A 17,478-nucleotide genomic window follows, 5' to 3' on the forward strand; every position below is an offset into this window, starting at 1 on the left:
GGTAAGAAAACCTGTAAAATGGCCAAAAAAGTACTGAAAACTGTACGCACCGAGGGCGAAAACATCGCTAGCGATGAAGGTAAGTGGAAAAACTGTTTTATTTAGCGATAATTTTAATTTTTTCTACCCCCCATACAGCTAGCATTAGATGCGAAAAAAACTCTACCATCCGGCCGGACAAACGCCGGAACAGTTCCAGCGCCGAACGAGGTGAAAACTGGGCAGAAACGACCATGCATTCACATCATGAACAGCAGGAGCGATACTTGGCGGAAAAAACATCACTCGTCCAGTTCCTCAATCATGATTGCGAAAACATAACCAATCACAACATTCCGAAGGCTGGAGGAAGAGATCAACACCACAGAAGCAGCTACCAGGAGCCATTTTTTTCACCGACGGCGGAAGTGCACTAAGCCGTCTCTGATCGTATCACCATCGCCACCACCAGCGGCAACAGCAGCACCACCAAATCCAAAAGCAGATATCCGCCGGAAACGTTTCTCGCATCGCATCACCCCACCTGCTGTAAGTTGTCTTTTTTTCTTCTCCCACGGTGGAAGTGGATAGGAGTTATAAATAAAATATTATAATGCTTCAAGCCAAGATGTTTTATTTTTCATAACAAATCCATTTACAAATCGAAAGTAGAATTAAATACATTCATTTCATTGTCTAGAATAATCATTTTTATCAAATTACGATTAAATTACTTTCACTGGAAATTCCTATAAAATTTATCGGAACGCTAAACTATATGCGCAAAATTTTGCGCTCATCTATAAAAAGTATTGGATTTTCTAGTAGTGCAAAAATACTAAAATTCCCAATACTGTTTATAGCCCGATTTTGCTCAGTGCGTGCGAGGTGATCTGTATTTTAGCGATGAATAGAACGAACGATGATCGGATAAGTCCAGTAGCAATCAATAACAAAACCCGATCGCTGTACGTTCAGTTGCGAAGTGCTATCAGAAACATTCATTGAAAAAGAGTGATTTTCGGAACACTGCTTGAAATCCTAAATTTGAATGAATTGAGTTAACACAAACTTTCAACGTTATCACATAATATACAGAGCCTTAATTAACAAACCTATGATTAAAAAAAAAACATAATATACAGTACAAAGAATGTTTCAAATAAGTCATAGATGTTTTAAAGTAACCGACTCTTATCGATATCTAATAATTTACAAAACTCGCCGAAAAGTCGATTTATTCATTCAAATAATAATTTAGTGCATCTTAAAAAAAACGAAATACATATGACATGATGATTTGCTTTAGTGTTTCTCGGCTACACTGACGAAAATGCCACCTATCAGAAGAGCTGTCAAATTACGGTTGTCAAATTTCGGGTCTAACTACCGTTGCAAAAATCCATTTTTTCTCTGAATACGCAATACAGATTCCGTTCGATTTTGGCAACACGCCCGTACATTTCGTGTTGCCAAAATCGAATGTTGCCAAAATCGGACGAATTTTTTTCTCAACTTTTTTTTCAGTTATTTTTACAAAATAGCTATTATTATTATCAACAACGATATTTTCAGTCAATTTCCGACCATTTGAAGTCATTTCTAATTTTTTCCATCATGTTTTTGATGCATTTTGCACTTTTCTTATTTTGTTTAGAATGTTTGTTTTCATTTGTCATATTTGCTGTTTTTGTCATTCTTCATCATTTTTCAGTTGTTTTTTTTATCATTTTCAGTCTTTTGCTTGAATTTGTTTTTAAACTTTTTGAATTTTTCATCTTTTTGTCATTTTTGAGTACTTTATAATTTTTTTGAAAATTTTTGTTTTATTGTTGCATTTTATCACCATATCAGAACATAAAAACGTATTTATGGTGTTTGTCTAAATTAACTTGGTCCTTTTATAACGAAAACTAAAAGGTAATGTTGTTTCTAAAAACCGTTCGATTTTGGCACATGTGCCAAAATCGGATGTTGCCAAAATCGAATGTTGCCAAAAACGAACGGGGTCTGTTTATAAAAAAATAAAATTTCATATTCTTTAGATGTCCCTACTAAAAAGGACATCACTTTTCACCGCTAGGCCGATAAATTAAATCTACAAACTAATAAGGTTATTTTTATTTCAGATGGAGCATGGTGACCAAAACTCAGTCAAAAGTGGCCAAAACACTGGCAGATATCATTTTATTCGGTTTTAAAAAATTAAATAAATGAATCTCAAGAAAAATGAACAAACCAATTTCATATTATAAATATGACTGCCAGGAGGGTTTGATATTGATATTTAAATTTAAACTCTTATTTAGTATCCAAAATTTCCGGTTGTTTTTTGAAAAAAAAAAAATACTGATTTCCAGCAATTGTGATAACTGGTTTAAAGCAAACGAGCTCGCTGGATTTCCAGCAATTGAGTTTGCTGATCGTTTTCAGCCATTCAAATGCCTGGAAATTTTACTGGAAAGTCGGTGGGAAATTTTGCTGGTTTTCAGAAAAAATAATTGCTGTGTACCGCTGTGTCGTTTCGGCAAAGTTGTAGACAGAGAATTTTCCAGTAAGTGTTTTAAGCGTTTTTCCTTACAAAATTTTAAATCAAAAACCTGGGTACCTAAAACTCGTTTTGAAAATCTGCAAAAATTCTGTTATTTGTTCAGACCGGGAAGCAAACTTTTTAAACTACATGGTTCATAAAATTCGAAAAAAGTTTCTAAACGACACTTTTTCTACTTTATGAGCATAACTTCTGTACTCGCGGGTTCAACTTCCGATTTGGAATCGGATTCCGCAATCTGTATCTGTAGTCCTTATACGGAAAAAGTAATTCGGAACATAAAATTTAAAAAATTTAATAAAATGTGAGGAAGTTCTATGCCTTTGGGAGGATGGTCTTCAATGGTGACCAACTCTCGAGGGTTTTTCCCTGCTATACTAAAAAAAAACACACAAAAAATCGAAAGTGACCTGAGTGGACTATATGTTATCATTGACCATTGTTACAATAAAGGTGTACAGAATAGCAATTTCTATATTACAATGCAATACTTATAATTTATTAACAACATCAATTCACAGTCATACTCATGAGTTTGAGACATCCATTGGAAGCATTAGAATCCGGAAGTGTGATACCAATCTTTTCACATTCCTCATATCTGTAAAAATATGATTCAATATTTGTATCCCAAAAAAAAAACAACAACGATACGTACGTAATTTCACAATCCGTCCGGAAGCCAACCTTGCGAGCGGTTTCTTGCGCAGACTGGCTCTTAAAATCTGTCGATATCACACGAATTCCAAATCTCCGACAGATCGGCACCCAAGAGTTCAGCATTTCTATGGCAACCTCCAATCCACGATAATCCCGATCGACAAACACTTCCGCGGCCGTCAAATAACGGTTGGTGCGGTAGTTCGTAAACACATCGTAACGATCAACAAGGCATCCCTCGGAATAAGGCGTTTTTTTGACCGGACGTCCCGTTGTTGGCTGAGAATGATAATCTTCGCAATTAAAGTTGCTCCTTGGATCTTAAAAGTTCATTCAACTCACACTTTCAAAGAAACAGGGCTCGTTGGATTGCTTCACTAGCAACAGGTTTATACCAACAATCCGATCCAGGCCTTGCTGATAGCAAACCACGGACAGTTTTTGCTCCAAACACTGCCTCCAGTAGCTTTCCTGCTTCCGCAGTTCACTTTGATCCGCAACGATCTGCCTGGACATGAAGTGATCTCGAAGCAGCTGAATTATCTCCTCGTACCGATCAGGGGTCACATCTTCAATCCGATATTCCACCAGCTGTCGGTTCGGATCCGGCCCTTGGAATCGATGCCAAACCATCGGAATGGGAACACTAAGGGGACGTGTCCAAGGCATGTTGGTTCCTCAACTGTTTCCGAGATTGAATAATCCCACGTCCGTTCCAGGGGAGTGTCTGTGAACTTTTGAAAGCGATAAGCTGCTCCAAGAGGCTCGAAAAGCGCTGCGTTGATAAGCGGAATGGAAGCACCCTGTGTGTAATGTTGAACAGAAAGTGAGACTAAATACATAGTTGAACTCAGTCAGCATAATAACCAGAGAAGTGGGTTATCGAAGATGTTTACACCGGCTTCGGTTCATCCTTCAAATTTCTGTTGATAACGGGTGATTTGAGAGCTGTACATTTAAAAAATGCAGAAACAAAACAAAAACAACAGTTATGCATTCATGCAAGGAGAACCGATGCATTGCAATGGCTATTCTATTTGTTAGCCTTCAAAAAATAATCCTTTTTCAAAGTTTGCATTCAACTATTACCGAATCATTTTCTATTGATTGATTGCGGGAGTGACGATGACGGAGGCATCTGTCGGTCAATCATGAGGTAATCAAAAGATGGAATCAGCACTTCGATGAACACCTGAACGGCACACATGCATCCCCCAAGATGGTCGGGGAAGATACATTACCGGCGTAGCCAACGATGTAGAGAAGCCACTTCCAACGATGAGTGAAGTTAAGGAAGCGATTCACTAGCAACAAATCGGCTAGGAAAGATCGCCGCATCGCAGCTGAACTCATGGGTCCAGACAAGTTGGCCGATTGGCTACACCAGTTGATGGTCCGGATCTGGGACACAGAACAGAAGCAAGGGGTAATATGCCTGATCTACAAAAAGGGCGACAAATCGGACTGTGAAAACTAACGAGCGATCACTGTCCTCAATGCCGCCTACAAAGTGTTGTTCCGAATCCTACTACGCCATCTAACGCCACAAGCAATCTGATTCGTGGGAAGTCATCAGGCCGGCTTCTCTTTTCGGTTCCTACAGCCGATTAACAATTTCGTGGGTGATCGCGTAACCGGGAACCTATAACCCAGGTACACGAAATGGGAGCGCCACTCCGCTCGGCTCTCAGGAAATCAACAGTAATACGATAACAGCTAACAATCTCAATTTTGCCCTTGTGTTCGAAAATAATGATGAATCGCGCCGCCGGAAATAATCCTAGACGCTGCATTTTTTGAGCCCAACTCCTTCGAATCTTGTTTACAGCAACGCATCATTGTGCGGCTTTGGTGGAGAGATGATGGCAGTGATTCGCGCCGCCCGGGAATGATCCTAAGCGCGCGTTGCTTTAGCCCAACTCTTCCGACTCGTTTCACAAACAATACCAAATAATACTAGTCACTTACTCAGACAATGCCCAATCAAATTTTAAAATGTTTATTTTAAAGGCTTTAAATTAATTTAAGCAAACTTTAATCTATCTGTGTAATCGCGAAGGGCCCATTTTCAGGATTCTCTAGAGACTGGGGCACCATTAACATCTCCCAAGCCTAGCTACTTAGAGGGTCAGTTGTACAAGCGATTGCTATCGCTGATGATGAGAAGGTTGAGAGCCAGAGGCATATCTAAGATGTCAAAACTACCACCACCAACCGATCGTAGATCGAAACACTAATAATTTAAAAAAAAAAAAAAACAAAACAATTTCTTTATTCGCGTTCGATTTCAATCAACAGACCTGGCGGAAAAACAATAAAAGACACTGAAATGAGAAGAGCATTGTAAAATTACTAAATTTGAAAATAAATGGTCAATTTTTTTGATTATAATGAATGTTCAATGCTAAAATAACTGTATGGATGCTATTTGTAAAGGGAGAATGAAAAAATGTCGATGTGACGATGTGTCAAAATAACTATGATCATATTTATTTTAAGACCACGAATCGAGCAATGTCAAAGAATCATACGCATGGTAATTAAAAAAAGCGGATAATACTATGAGCTGTCAAAGTTCGCATAGAAAAATACGGGGCCCGAAAATTCGGCCGAAGCCCGATAGGCCGAAAGATGTTAGGCCGAATGGGTTAAAAGGCCGAAGGATGTTCGGCCGAATAGGGCAATAGTAGGCTGAATGGGACATTAGGCCGAAGGTTATTTGTCCGAATATTATAAGGCGGAATGGTCATCAGACCGAATGGACGATAGGCCGAATGGTCGCTAGGCCGAATGGCCATAAGGCCGAATGGCCATAAGGCCGAATGGCCATAAGGCCGAATGGCCATAAGGCCGAATGGTCACTAGGCCGAATGGTCATTTGGCCGAATAGTCGTAAGGCCAAATGATCGTAAGGCCAAATGATCGTAAGGCCGAATGGTCGTAAGGCCGAATGGTCGCAAGGCCGAATGGATGCTAAGCCGAAAGGTAGTAAGGGCGAATGGTCACTAGGCCGGATGGTCGTAAGGCCGAATGTTTGCCAGGCCGATAAGAGATATTAACGCTTGTTTGCATTTTGGAGCGAATGGTTGTTAGGCCGAATGGACGATAGGCCGAATGTTCGTATGGTCGAATGGTCATTGGGCCGAATAGTCATCAGGCCGAATAAATGCAAGGCCGGATTCGACCATTCGGCTTTGCGATCATTCGGCCTAATGACCATTCGGCCTAATAACCATTCGGCCCTATGTCTTTTCGGCCCAATGACCATTCGGCCTAGTGACCATTGGTCCGAACATCATTTCGGCCTTGCGTCCTTTCGGCCTAACAGCCTTCGGCTGGTTAACCGGCTGCCGAATAACCCATTCGGCCTAGTGGCCTATTCTGCCAGATAACCCATTCGGCCTAACGTCCATCGGCCGAATGGTTTTCGGCTTCATGACTTTCGGCCGAAAGACCCAGCCTCGAAATATACTAAGCAGTTGTATTGTAGCCCAGATTTTTAACAGGTTATACTAAATCATTGTTGAAAATACTAAATTGCGGACAACTAAATTGCGGAATCTGAAATCTGAAATCTGAATCTGAAATCTGAATCTGAAATCTGAATCTGAAATCTGAATCTGAAATCTGAATCTGAAATCTGAATCTGAAATCTAAATCTGAAATCTAAATCTGAAATCTGAATCTGAAATCTGAATCTGAAATCTGAAATCTGAATCTGAAATCTGAAATCTGAATCTGAAATCTGAATCTGAAATCTGAATCCGAAACTGAATCTGAAATCTGAAATCTGAATCTGAAATCTGAATCTGAAATCTGAATCTGAAATCTGAATCTGAAATCTGAATCTGAAATCTGAATCTGAAATCTGAATCTGAAATCTGAATCTGAAATATGAATCTGAAATCTGAATCTGAAATCTGAAATCTGAATCTGAAATCTGAATCTGAAATCTGAATCTGAAATCTGAATCTGAAATCTGAAATCTGAATCTGAAATCTGAATCTGAAATCTGAATCTGAAATCTGAATCTGAAATCTGAATCTGAAATCTGAATCTGAAATCTGAATCTGAAATCTGAATCTGAAATCTGAATCTGAAATCTGAATCTGAAATCTGAATCTGAAATCTGAATCTGAAATCTGAATCTGAATCTGAAATCTGAATCTGAAATCTGAATCTGAAATCTGAAATCTGAATCTGAAATCTGAATCTGAAATCTGAATCTGAAATCTGAATCTGAAATCTGAATCTGAAATCTGAATCTGAAATCTGAATCTGAAATCTGAATCTGAAATCTGAATCTGAAATCTGAATCTGAAATCTGAATCTGAAATCTGAATCTGAAATCTGAATCTGAAATCTGAAATCTGAAATCTGAATCTCAAATCTGAATCTGAAATCTGAATCTGAAATCTGAATCTGAAATCTGAATCTGAAATCTGAATCTGAAATCTGAATCTGAAATCTGAATCTGAAATCTGAATCTGAAATCTGAATCTGAAATCTGAATCTGAAATCTGAATCTGAAATCTGAATCTGAAATCTGAATCTGAAATCTGAAATCTGAATCTGAAATCTGAATCTGAAATCTGAAATCTGAAATCTGAATCTGAAATCTGAATCTGAAATCTGAATCTGAAATCTGAATCTGAAATCTGAATCTGAAATCTGAATCTGAAATCTAAATCTGAATCTGAAATCTGAATCTGAAATCTGAATCTGAAATCTGAATCTGAAATCTGAATCTGAAATCTGAAATCTGAATCTGAAATCTGAATCTGAAATCTGAATCTGAAATCTGAATCTGAAATCTGAATCTGAAATCTGAATCTGAAATCTAAATCTGAAATCTGAATCTGAAATCTGAATCTGAAATCTGAATCTGAAATCTGAATCTGAAATCTGAATCTGAAATCTGAATCTGAAATCTGAATCTGAAATCTGAATCTGAAATCTGAATCTGAAATCTGAATCTGAAATCTGAATCTGAAATCTGAATCTGAAATCTGAATCTGAAATCTGAATCTGAAATCTAAATCTGAATCTGAAATCTGAATCTGAAATCTGAATCTGAATCTGAAATCTGAATCTGAAATCTGAATCTGAAATCTGAATCTGAAATCTGAATCTGAAATCTGAATCTGAAATCTGAATCTGAAATCTGAAATCTGAATCTGAAATCTGAATCTGAAATCTGAATCTGAAATCTGAATCTGAAATCTGAATCTGAAATCTGAATCTGAAATCTGAATCTGAAATCTGAATCTGAAATCTGAATCTGAAATCTGAATCTGTAATCTGAATCTGAAATCTGAAATCTGAACCACGAACACTATACCAGGGCAAATGGAACACTTAAAAATTTCTTCATCTGAAAGCTACATGAAATAGCATACATATGTATTTTTTGGCCACTCTGCTGGGAATGTCGAGCGAACGACCAATAGTGACCTTCCGGCGAAGATCATGGTTGAAAAGTAGAAACCCAACAAACACTTTTTGCTGAATAAACGCTGAAAAAATATCGTGGTTCAATTTTTAATCAGCAATCTGGCTGAAAGAAGGTATCAAAAATTCACTAATTCACGTGTCTTCAGCCTTTAATCATCTTGATCTGGAGAAGTTATTCAGCAAACGTCATTAAACGTGAATTGACGGATCATCAAAAAAAAAAATAAAAAATAAAAAAAAAAGTTAAATGTCTGTCTGTCAGATGTTTCGCACCCACTTTTTCCCCTCTGTGTTGTTTTTTTTTTCGTTTCAACTGCCCCGACTTTTAAACCTCCGGCTTGTTGGTCGCATGCCGCAGTACGCAGAACCAATCATGAAATCTGCGGCGCGATGAAAATTTGTCGTTCTTAAGCGACCAACATGCCTCTCAACCGAATATTTTTTTAAAATAAGTGTGAGAGAAATGATCTTTTTTTTCAGTTTTGGGCACCAAAAATAAAATTTTGAGAAAATTTATTCTTTATTTCAAAATTAAGCTAAATGAGAAATCATAAAAAAATCTCATTGCATAAAGAAAAGAAAAATTCCCCTCTCATTCCAATCAAGCCGCCATCATGCAGGGCTATTTTACCACAGTTCACAGTCTGTCAAATTCCAATGGTAGCGAATGGTTGAACAAAGGCTGAAATAGTGTTATGGAAGCAACTCTTCAACTCCTCCTATTGGCTGCACTGTGACTTCTTTAAACGCTGAAACATGGTTATAGTTTGTCTTTATTCAACCATTAAGCTGAAGCAGCAATTACGCTTTAGCTCAGCTTTTGTTCAGCGAATTGCCGTTCTTAAGCAGCCAAAATGTTTATTGGGAAAGGCTGTTAGAGAACAAGGACGGTAGGAGTTTGCGAAACGCCTGGTCGAAAGCTTCACTACTCCCATTCCCACATCACAGAACGTCAAGCAGGAGGACATCAGAAGTCGGAAGAAAACTAGGTCCTGGATTCACGGACAAGCAGAAAACGCATTCTTAAAAAATAAATAAAAAAAAACTTAGATTTTGATATTCTTTAAAAGTTTAGTTCATAAGCCTAGCGATTGTTTCGAAGCTTTTTCCTTTCGTTTCCGGTACCATGATAGCAACAAAAATCGCTCCCGCTAGTGAAAAGATTGCGAACAGCAGCAGAATCCCGTGCATGCCTAGCGCTTCGGACAGCGGTGAGAAGTACTGCGAATAGAAGTTGTAACGTGTATTATAGGTCTATTTTAATTGAACAATGTAACGTCAACTTACCTTCATAGCGAGAAATGCAAACACCCACAAGGAGTTCATACAGAAAGACAACGCAAATGACTTTATCTGTAGGCAAAATTGTTACATTAAAAATTGTTTTGTGTTCAAAACTTCTCACTTACCTTTTGAGGTACCAATTCGGCAAGCACCACAAACGGTACTGTCAACACTCCGAAGGATCCGATGAAAATGACCCACGAAAAACACACCAAAGGCAACCAATCAAACAGCGAGACATCGTAGCCCAGTAGCTGCACGTAAGAGTAGGCTGAGAAAATGCTCATTCCGACAGCGATCCCTATGGACGAAATTATAAGTAACAGTTTCCGTCCAGCTCTTTCCACTAGCATTGTCGAAAGATACGAGCCGAACATCTGGATGGTACCGATGATCATGGCAGCCGTATTGGGAGCCATACTCGATCCGGACTCTTCAAATATGGTAGCCGTGTAGTTGAGCATGACAAAGCAGCCGCAGTACTGGTTCAGCGCCATCAAACAGATTCCGATAAGGAAGGCCTTCCGAGCATGCCGAGTAGCTGAAAAAGTAAAGGTCGGATAAATGCAAACGTTTGTATGTTTCCGAGGGTTTCTAGAGGACTTACTAAGATCGGACCAGGTTATTTTGTCACTCTCGGATTGACGTTTGTCGTCGTTGAAGGTGTCTTTTAGCTTTACGAGCTCGATGTGGAACTCTTCCGATAGCTGTTGTGATGATCCTTTGTTGAAGCCGCGGTAGAATCGAAGTGAACGCTCGGAGCTCTGTAGAGTTTTGGTTTTCATTAGAAATGAGAAGTTCAGGTACGAATTCAGGATGAAAGTTCTTACAACGTAATCATTTTTCTTCATAAGGTAGAATGGTGACTCAGGCATGCACCAGAAACACACCAGAAAGATCAACGGCACAGGAAGCAGCACATAGGGCACAGTCCCATAGTCAAACACGGCGCCTACGATGTACATGATCAGAATACCCAAGTTGCTTGATAACACGAGCGTCGAACCTAGCAGGCCTCTGATACGGTCTTCGGAAATCTCCGCAATGAATGTCGGCACAACCATGAAGCACATTCCACCGGAGAATCCCCCGAAGAAGCGAACTGCCATCAGGTAGTAAACGTTGTCCGCCAGAATTACCATCAGCCACATCATCTACAAAAAAAGGGACCACTAAGCTGTATCGACGGCTGAAGCGCCAAAAATTCGCACAATGTCCATACAATCTGAGGCACTGCAGCCATACAAGCTGTAAGTTTTCGTCCGAACCTTTCCGCCGTCCAGCCGGCAAGTAGATTCCCAATCAAGCCTCCTACACATAACTGAGCAGCAATCCAAGAACCATCCTCCGACGTGATCGGTCCACTGGCCAGCGGAGTATCTTCAGACATCAGTATCGGAAACGAAGGCGATGTCCAGGAACAGGCGAATCCATAGCTGACCGTCAGAAGGTTCACTGTAAGCGACACAAGATCATTTTCGACTCAATTTCACCTAGAACTAGAATATTTCATCAACAACCGCAGAACGTGGCCAGGTACTGATTCCGTACGCTTCCAACACCCTTCATGGTTTTGTCGAGCTCAGACGAACGAAATGACCGCACAACGAGATGGACAACGGAAAACTAGGAGACATCGAACCGTACGCCAAGCTTTGGTTCAACTTGTTTGCATTTGGCATGTAGGAAATGCAGCAATCCAGCCACAATCCGGATTCATCAGTTAATCTCGATTGATTTGTGGGGGCATTCACCGAGCTAATAGATCGCACGTTAAAAGGCACCACAGTAGGCTTCCGTTTATTTGGAAAATTTGTCTGGCGAAGAATTGTTTCATTTATTGTAAATTTCTACCTATCTACTTCCCTGCATTTGTTTCTTCACCAATGTTTATTTTAACTTTGATTTTCCATTAACTTACTTTAATAACAAGTTAGTGGAGCTCAACAGTGCAGTTGTTATCATTCTGCTAGCCACAAATACGGGATGCTAAGTTTGGTAACAACGTGACGATGTTTACCTGGAGAGAGTTTTCAAACGTATGGCCGATGTTTGCTTTTTGATTTGCATACATGATAATGCAAGGCATAAAATAAATTCGCATTGTCCGAGATATTATGGCGATAGGATGCACGTAGCGTAGAATGGTAGTCTTATCATATACGAATTGGTAGTCGTCAACGACTCGAAAGGATTCAGATGCAATAATGAATTTTTCAACCTGATGAGTCAATTGATGCTAATTAGGGAAGAACAAATTAGAAATCCTTCTTCTGTCACTTGGAGTTCACTCACTCCGAGTTTTGACTCACTCACATTATTCAAGCAGCTTATTTATTTATTTATTTTTATTTTCATAGTATTCCCTCGCACGACATAACTGGATGAACGTAATTCCTAAAATGCACTCGATCCATGGTAACCGTTCTCCAATTTCTCGGACTTCTCACATTCGTCAGATCACGCTCCACTAGATCTAACCACCTCGCTCGTTGGACCCAGCCTCCTCTCGTTCCTACCGGATTCGTAGCGAGCACCTGTTTTGGAGGACAGTCGTCCGGCATTCTCGCAACATGTCCTGCCCAACATATCCGGCCAGCCCTCACCACCTTCTGGATACTGGATACTGGATTTTCCGTAGAGTCGCGGTTCGACTTCAAACTCCGTTCTCCTGTATGCCGCCAAAGATGGTTCTTAACACTCATTGCTCGAATACTCCGAGTGTACGTAGGTCCTCCCTGAACAATATCCATGTCTCGAGCCCGAAGAGAACAACTGGTCTTATGACATGTAATGGTTACACTTCGTACGAGGGATAAGTCTTCTCACCGTAGTTGTCTGTGGAGTAGGCACGACTTCCGCTGATCATTCGTCGCTGGATCTCACGGATGGTTTCATTGTCTGCGGTCATCAGAAAGCCACGATATAGAAAGTCTTCGACTATCACCAGCTCGACACCGTCGATCGTGACCTTGTTATTACTGGACAAGCGAGCTCGGTCGGTCCCGAATCCGCAGGCCAGCATGTACTTCGTATTGGACGTATTAGTCATCAACCCAATCCTTCTTGATTCGTGTTTCAGTTTGCGACAGATCTCCTCCACCGCCGCAGTTGACCTGCCGACTAAATCAATATCGTCGGCAAAGCAGATAAGTTGACTGGATCTGTTGAAAATCTTGCCCCGCATTTTACCCACCACTCGTCGAATGACACTTTCTAGCGCCACTTTGAACATCATGCAGGATAGACCATCGCCTTGTCGAAGCCCCCTGCGCGATTCGAATGGAATCGCCAATTCACCCGAAATCCGCACACAGCACTTCCATCCATCGTCGCCTTGATCAGTCTGGTCAGCTTCCCGGAAAAGCCGTTCTCGTCCATGATTTTCCATAGCTCGTTACGGTGGATCATGTCGTATGCGGCTTTGAAGTCGATGAATAGATGGTGCGTAGGAACTTGGTGTTCACGGCGTTTTTGGAGGATTTGCCGTAATGTGTAGATCTGGCCTGATGACTTTGAAGCATCCCCAACTTCTCCAGAAAGCGCTCCGCTGCTTCCAGGCGCTTTGTCGGGTTTTGGAACCCGGCCACACTCGAAAAAAGTCTGCCAACACGACTTCCCTTGTAGAAAGCTTCAACCCTACACACACCACTCGAAACCAACCCACGTGGTAGAGCTACCGGACAGTATCAACCACCATTGAACCACTGACCATACTGACTGGACACTCGATTTCGTTTTCTGGATAATTAGAAAAAATTAGACAGAAAATGGTTGAATTTTTGTTCTAAGTGTCATGTCAGTGTGGTCAGTGATTGAACGTTCCTGGAGGTTGATACGGATCCCACCCCTGTAGAACCCATTCGACTGTAAACAACGAATCGGCTACACTTTGAAGAATCCGTGCTGTGAACCCGAAGATCTTCTTGGTCAGCCCCCAAAATCCACACTGAACAAAATCGGGCTATAAGGTTTATAGGGTCAATTCAATGAATTTTAACGTTCAGTGTGTGATAGAAGCTAACAATAAATCCAATACAAAATATAGAAAAATCCAATGAATTTCAGTAACTCGTTATACCTAGAAAAATTTATAGAAAATTCCTATACATTTAATCATTTTGAAGTTAATATACATATCAGCGTGCCTGAATCGTTGGTTAAAAAGAAACAGGTTTCATTATTGTTCGGGAAACATAAACTGAGAAGCACGATTTTATGAGTACTTCGGTACCAGTAATGTTTCGTCAAAGGATTTAACCAGCTGAACCTCATCGCCGCGACATTAGCCAAAAATTTATGGAGGTGAGTGGAACGACGAAAATATTTAATGGCTGAACGGCTTAGTTGTTAATATTTTGGAATTTATCCCAACAGGTAAATCATTGTTGGTCTTGGAATGCCGGACAGCAGCGCAGAAAAACAGCTTCGGATTTCAGCGAGTACGAGCCCAGTTCTGTCTTTAACATGCATAGGTAATTCATATTTTTGAAAGATTTCTTTTGAAATTCTATATGCGGATTTTTTTTTCAGAAAACATAACCTCGCTGGAAGAACGTAAAATTGTATGTACCGTGTTTAAAAATCAATGCGTTTAATGATCCGAATATGCCGAGTGGAGTGGATATAACGGAGTCATAAATCTAGAACAGGAAAGTTTTTGACAAGTTTGTTTGTCATCAGCACCCCGGAATGAATAAGGATTTTGCGCCAGATGAACATGCATCACGCAAAGGAACTACATCCCATTATGGATTTCTACAACAAAAAGTGTTAAAGTGCAGTGCAGATTTAATTATCCATTTTTGGAAGTATTTTTTTAAGTTAGATTTGCTGCAATAAATGTCAAACATCGAGAAAAATTTGTGAATTTATTAATGATGAAATATTAGAATAAAATAATTTGAAATACCAGGCATATTTTATTACAATGATAGAACGATTCATTACACAAGGTTAAACAATAAAATTTATTAATTTTGCTCTCTATAATATTCATTGGATTTTCCTTTAAATTAAATCATACGTCTAATGATAAAAAGTATTGGATTTTCCTTTAGTGCGAAATCACTAGAATTCTCGATAAACCTTATAGCCCGATTTTGTTCAGTGCAGGTAATAAAACTTCGCTGCCCTACACAGTAAACTTTTGCCTCCATTTCCAGCAAAAAAGTTGCTGGAAACGTTCAGCAATCAAAATTTTTGATGGAAACCATCAAATTGCTGGATTTTTCAGCATTCGGTTGTGTTCTTGTCATTTTTGCTGAAAAATCAGCAATCGGTTTTCAAATTGCTGCGCTTTCCAGCTTTCCAGCAATAGGCGATGGAAGCGCTGCCGAATTTGGGTGATGGTTTTGCACTAGTGCAAGTGGGATGCAACTAAAATTTCACCCAACTTTTGACAGATCTTACGGGTTTTTCTTTAGGAGAGAAAGAATAACTTTTCGATTCCATCGCCCATTGATCTAATTTGCTGGAAAATCAGCAATCGCGTTGTCAAATCAGAGTCTGTTTACTTTCGTAAGCTGAAGCAAGGTGAGACTCTATTTTACGAATTTTGATTAGATTCATACTATTATTTTAATTTTCCTCTATATTCTAGCAACCAGACATCAAGTAAAGGGTGATTTTTTTTGACAAGTAGATTTTCCATAAAAGATACTAATAAAAAACTCTTTTTTCAGGTGGCGTATGATCAAAAATTTGGTACAAAGCTGCCAGCTGCGGTGTTGGAATATTGAAAAAAAAAACGTGTTCAAATAAACAAATCCCCTATGGAAAAATGGGAGAAAATAATTATTTTTTTGATTGCTTATTATATGCACAGCTAGTATTTATGTAACATTTAATTTTGAATTGGATTATAAATTTAATACCAAATAACAGCCGAACGAAATAGCTGGTTTCCAGCAATCTGGATAGCTGATTTCCAGCAATTTGAACTGCTGGAAACCAGCATTTATGTTTGCTGATTTTTAAACCAATTTTTATAGCTGGTAATTTTGCTGGGAAGTCAGCGGCACAAAAACCAGCAAAATTTGGCTGGTTTTCAGCAAAAAAAAACGCTATGCATGCATATAACCCGAGATATGCGCCCTGATGACATGCAAAATCGGTTCTTCTGTACATGAAAAACTAACTATTGCATATTTTCCAGGCGCATATCTAGCAATCAGCAAAAAAGGATTGAGCAAAAGAACTTAAATGCGTTTGAAAATATGGCTTCTCGGCCTAAAGGCTAAGATAAGTTTGATTGATTGCATTTCAACGATACAATTCAGCTTCTGTCAGTCAGCATCCCAAACAATAAATCTGATATTTCATCATTTCTTCTACCGTTCAGGAAATTTGCTTCTTTTGATTCAGAATTAAAATCTGGTAGCACGGGCTTTGCAGGAGCAATCGCGGGAAATATTTCGAACTTGGTGAAATATTTCGCTGGCTAAGAGCACTCTCTATGATTCCATCCCTGAAGTAGAAGGCGCATAACATATGGTCGGGATTCGACCAGACCGAACTGAAAGCCATCAGCATATCAGCATATTATATTAACAATGGTTTAAAAGGTTAAAATTTCTAATAATTTAAAATTCAATTTTAACTCAACGCCATGCAATAATAATATTATGCTTAAACAAAGCGAACAAAAGTGAACGATTTTATTCAGGTAGATGATCCGTCATTAACAAAATTCGTTTTAAGAAAGAGGCATCATTACTAAGAAAGACGAGGAAGACTCTTCATATCATATCACAGCTTGATTTCTAGACTGTCGTAGAAAAAGCATAAAATTTGGGTCACAGTTTAAAAATAAAAAATTTAAAAATATTTTCAAAGAATAGTTGAATGAGTAATTTAAAATCTAAATTCGATAAATGGTTCTTTAAACGCCTAAATGTAGACTTAATAAAAAAAAATCTCTAAAAAATTTCAAGTATATCTGTACCAACACGTGAAAAGGATCCTATCTCCAAAAGTAAACAAAAACAATTTTCAGTACCTCATGATAGGCCAACAGTTGCTCTACTTAACGGTAAAACCCTTTTGAGAAAATAATATTCCGTTACATTGAAAACTCAATTTGAGTAAAGGATCTATAAACATTCTTAAACCGGAACTGCCATCACATGGATATACACCCTTTACTCCGGAACAATTTTTCGCTACTACTCCGCAAACAAACTCAAAATAAACAATTCGACTCTTTATTCAACATAAAAACATAATTGCAAATGTATGCGAGCTTAAAACTAAAGCTAAAAATAAGAAAATAGCAAAGGGTGTATAAACAGGTTAGACAAAATATTACGTGAGCTAGGTTCTATCTACGATAGCGCGTTGTTTTTCTCATGAAAATTAATATTCCTCTATTCTAACATGGGATGCTTCTTAAAAATCGTTTGTCTTTCATAAAAACCAAAAATTTGAAGTGATTTTTAATTAGGGATTTAAAATAGGTTGTATTTTTTTCAAACGCGTTTTATTTGATACGCCATATATGGTGATAGATGCTTTTTATGTGTTGGTAAAGATTTGACACTTTATTCAAC

The 17,478-nt window shown here is 38.9% G+C and overlaps 2 protein-coding genes across 2 annotated transcripts; both read right to left on the reverse strand.

The window, feature by feature from the left end:
- Positions 1 to 3,012: 3,012 nt before the first annotated feature.
- On the reverse strand, positions 3,013 to 3,997 carry LOC129739872 (uncharacterized). Its single transcript, XM_055731416.1, has 3 exons — positions 3,533 to 3,997; positions 3,189 to 3,469; positions 3,013 to 3,131 (listed from the first exon to the last, which is right to left on the reverse strand). The coding sequence occupies exons 1-3, from the start codon at positions 3,857 to 3,859 to the stop codon at positions 3,041 to 3,043; spliced, it is 699 nt and encodes a 232-aa protein (XP_055587391.1). The 5' UTR covers positions 3,860 to 3,997; the 3' UTR covers positions 3,013 to 3,040.
- A 5,703-nt stretch (positions 3,998 to 9,700) lies between these two features.
- LOC129739168 (facilitated trehalose transporter Tret1-2 homolog) lies at positions 9,701 to 11,586 on the reverse strand. Its single transcript, XM_055730581.1, has 7 exons — positions 11,449 to 11,586; positions 11,151 to 11,383; positions 10,759 to 11,082; positions 10,536 to 10,692; positions 10,054 to 10,469; positions 9,932 to 9,997; positions 9,701 to 9,865 (listed from the first exon to the last, which is right to left on the reverse strand). The coding sequence occupies exons 1-7, from the start codon at positions 11,495 to 11,497 to the stop codon at positions 9,716 to 9,718; spliced, it is 1,395 nt and encodes a 464-aa protein (XP_055586556.1). The 5' UTR covers positions 11,498 to 11,586; the 3' UTR covers positions 9,701 to 9,715.
- Between the last annotated feature and the right edge of the window lie 5,892 nt (positions 11,587 to 17,478).

Source organism: Uranotaenia lowii, chromosome 1 (genome assembly GCF_029784155.1).
Source record: "Uranotaenia lowii strain MFRU-FL chromosome 1, ASM2978415v1, whole genome shotgun sequence".
NCBI classification, from domain to species: Eukaryota; Metazoa; Arthropoda; class Insecta; order Diptera; family Culicidae; genus Uranotaenia; species Uranotaenia lowii.

Excerpts from the sequence above, each read along its gene's own strand:
- LOC129739872 (XM_055731416.1), bottom strand. The coding sequence starts at position 3,859 with ATGCCTTGGACACGTCCCCTTAGTGTTCCCATTCCGATGGTTTGGCAT. Across the intron at positions 3,470-3,532 it reads AGCCCTGTTTCTTTGAAAGT|CCAACAACGGGACGTCCGGT; the intron begins GTGAGTTGAATG and ends TATCATTCTCAG. Across the intron at positions 3,132-3,188 it reads CGGACGGATTGTGAAATTAC|ATATGAGGAATGTGAAAAGA; the intron begins GTACGTATCGTT and ends ATATTTTTACAG.
- LOC129739168 (XM_055730581.1), bottom strand. The coding sequence starts at position 11,497 with ATGAAGGGTGTTGGAAGCGTACGGAATCAGTACCTGGCCACGTTCTGC. Across the intron at positions 10,470-10,535 it reads AATAACCTGGTCCGATCTTA|CTACTCGGCATGCTCGGAAG; the intron begins GTAAGTCCTCTA and ends TTACTTTTTCAG. Across the intron at positions 9,998-10,053 it reads CCGAATTGGTACCTCAAAAG|ATAAAGTCATTTGCGTTGTC; the intron begins GTAAGTGAGAAG and ends TTTTGCCTACAG.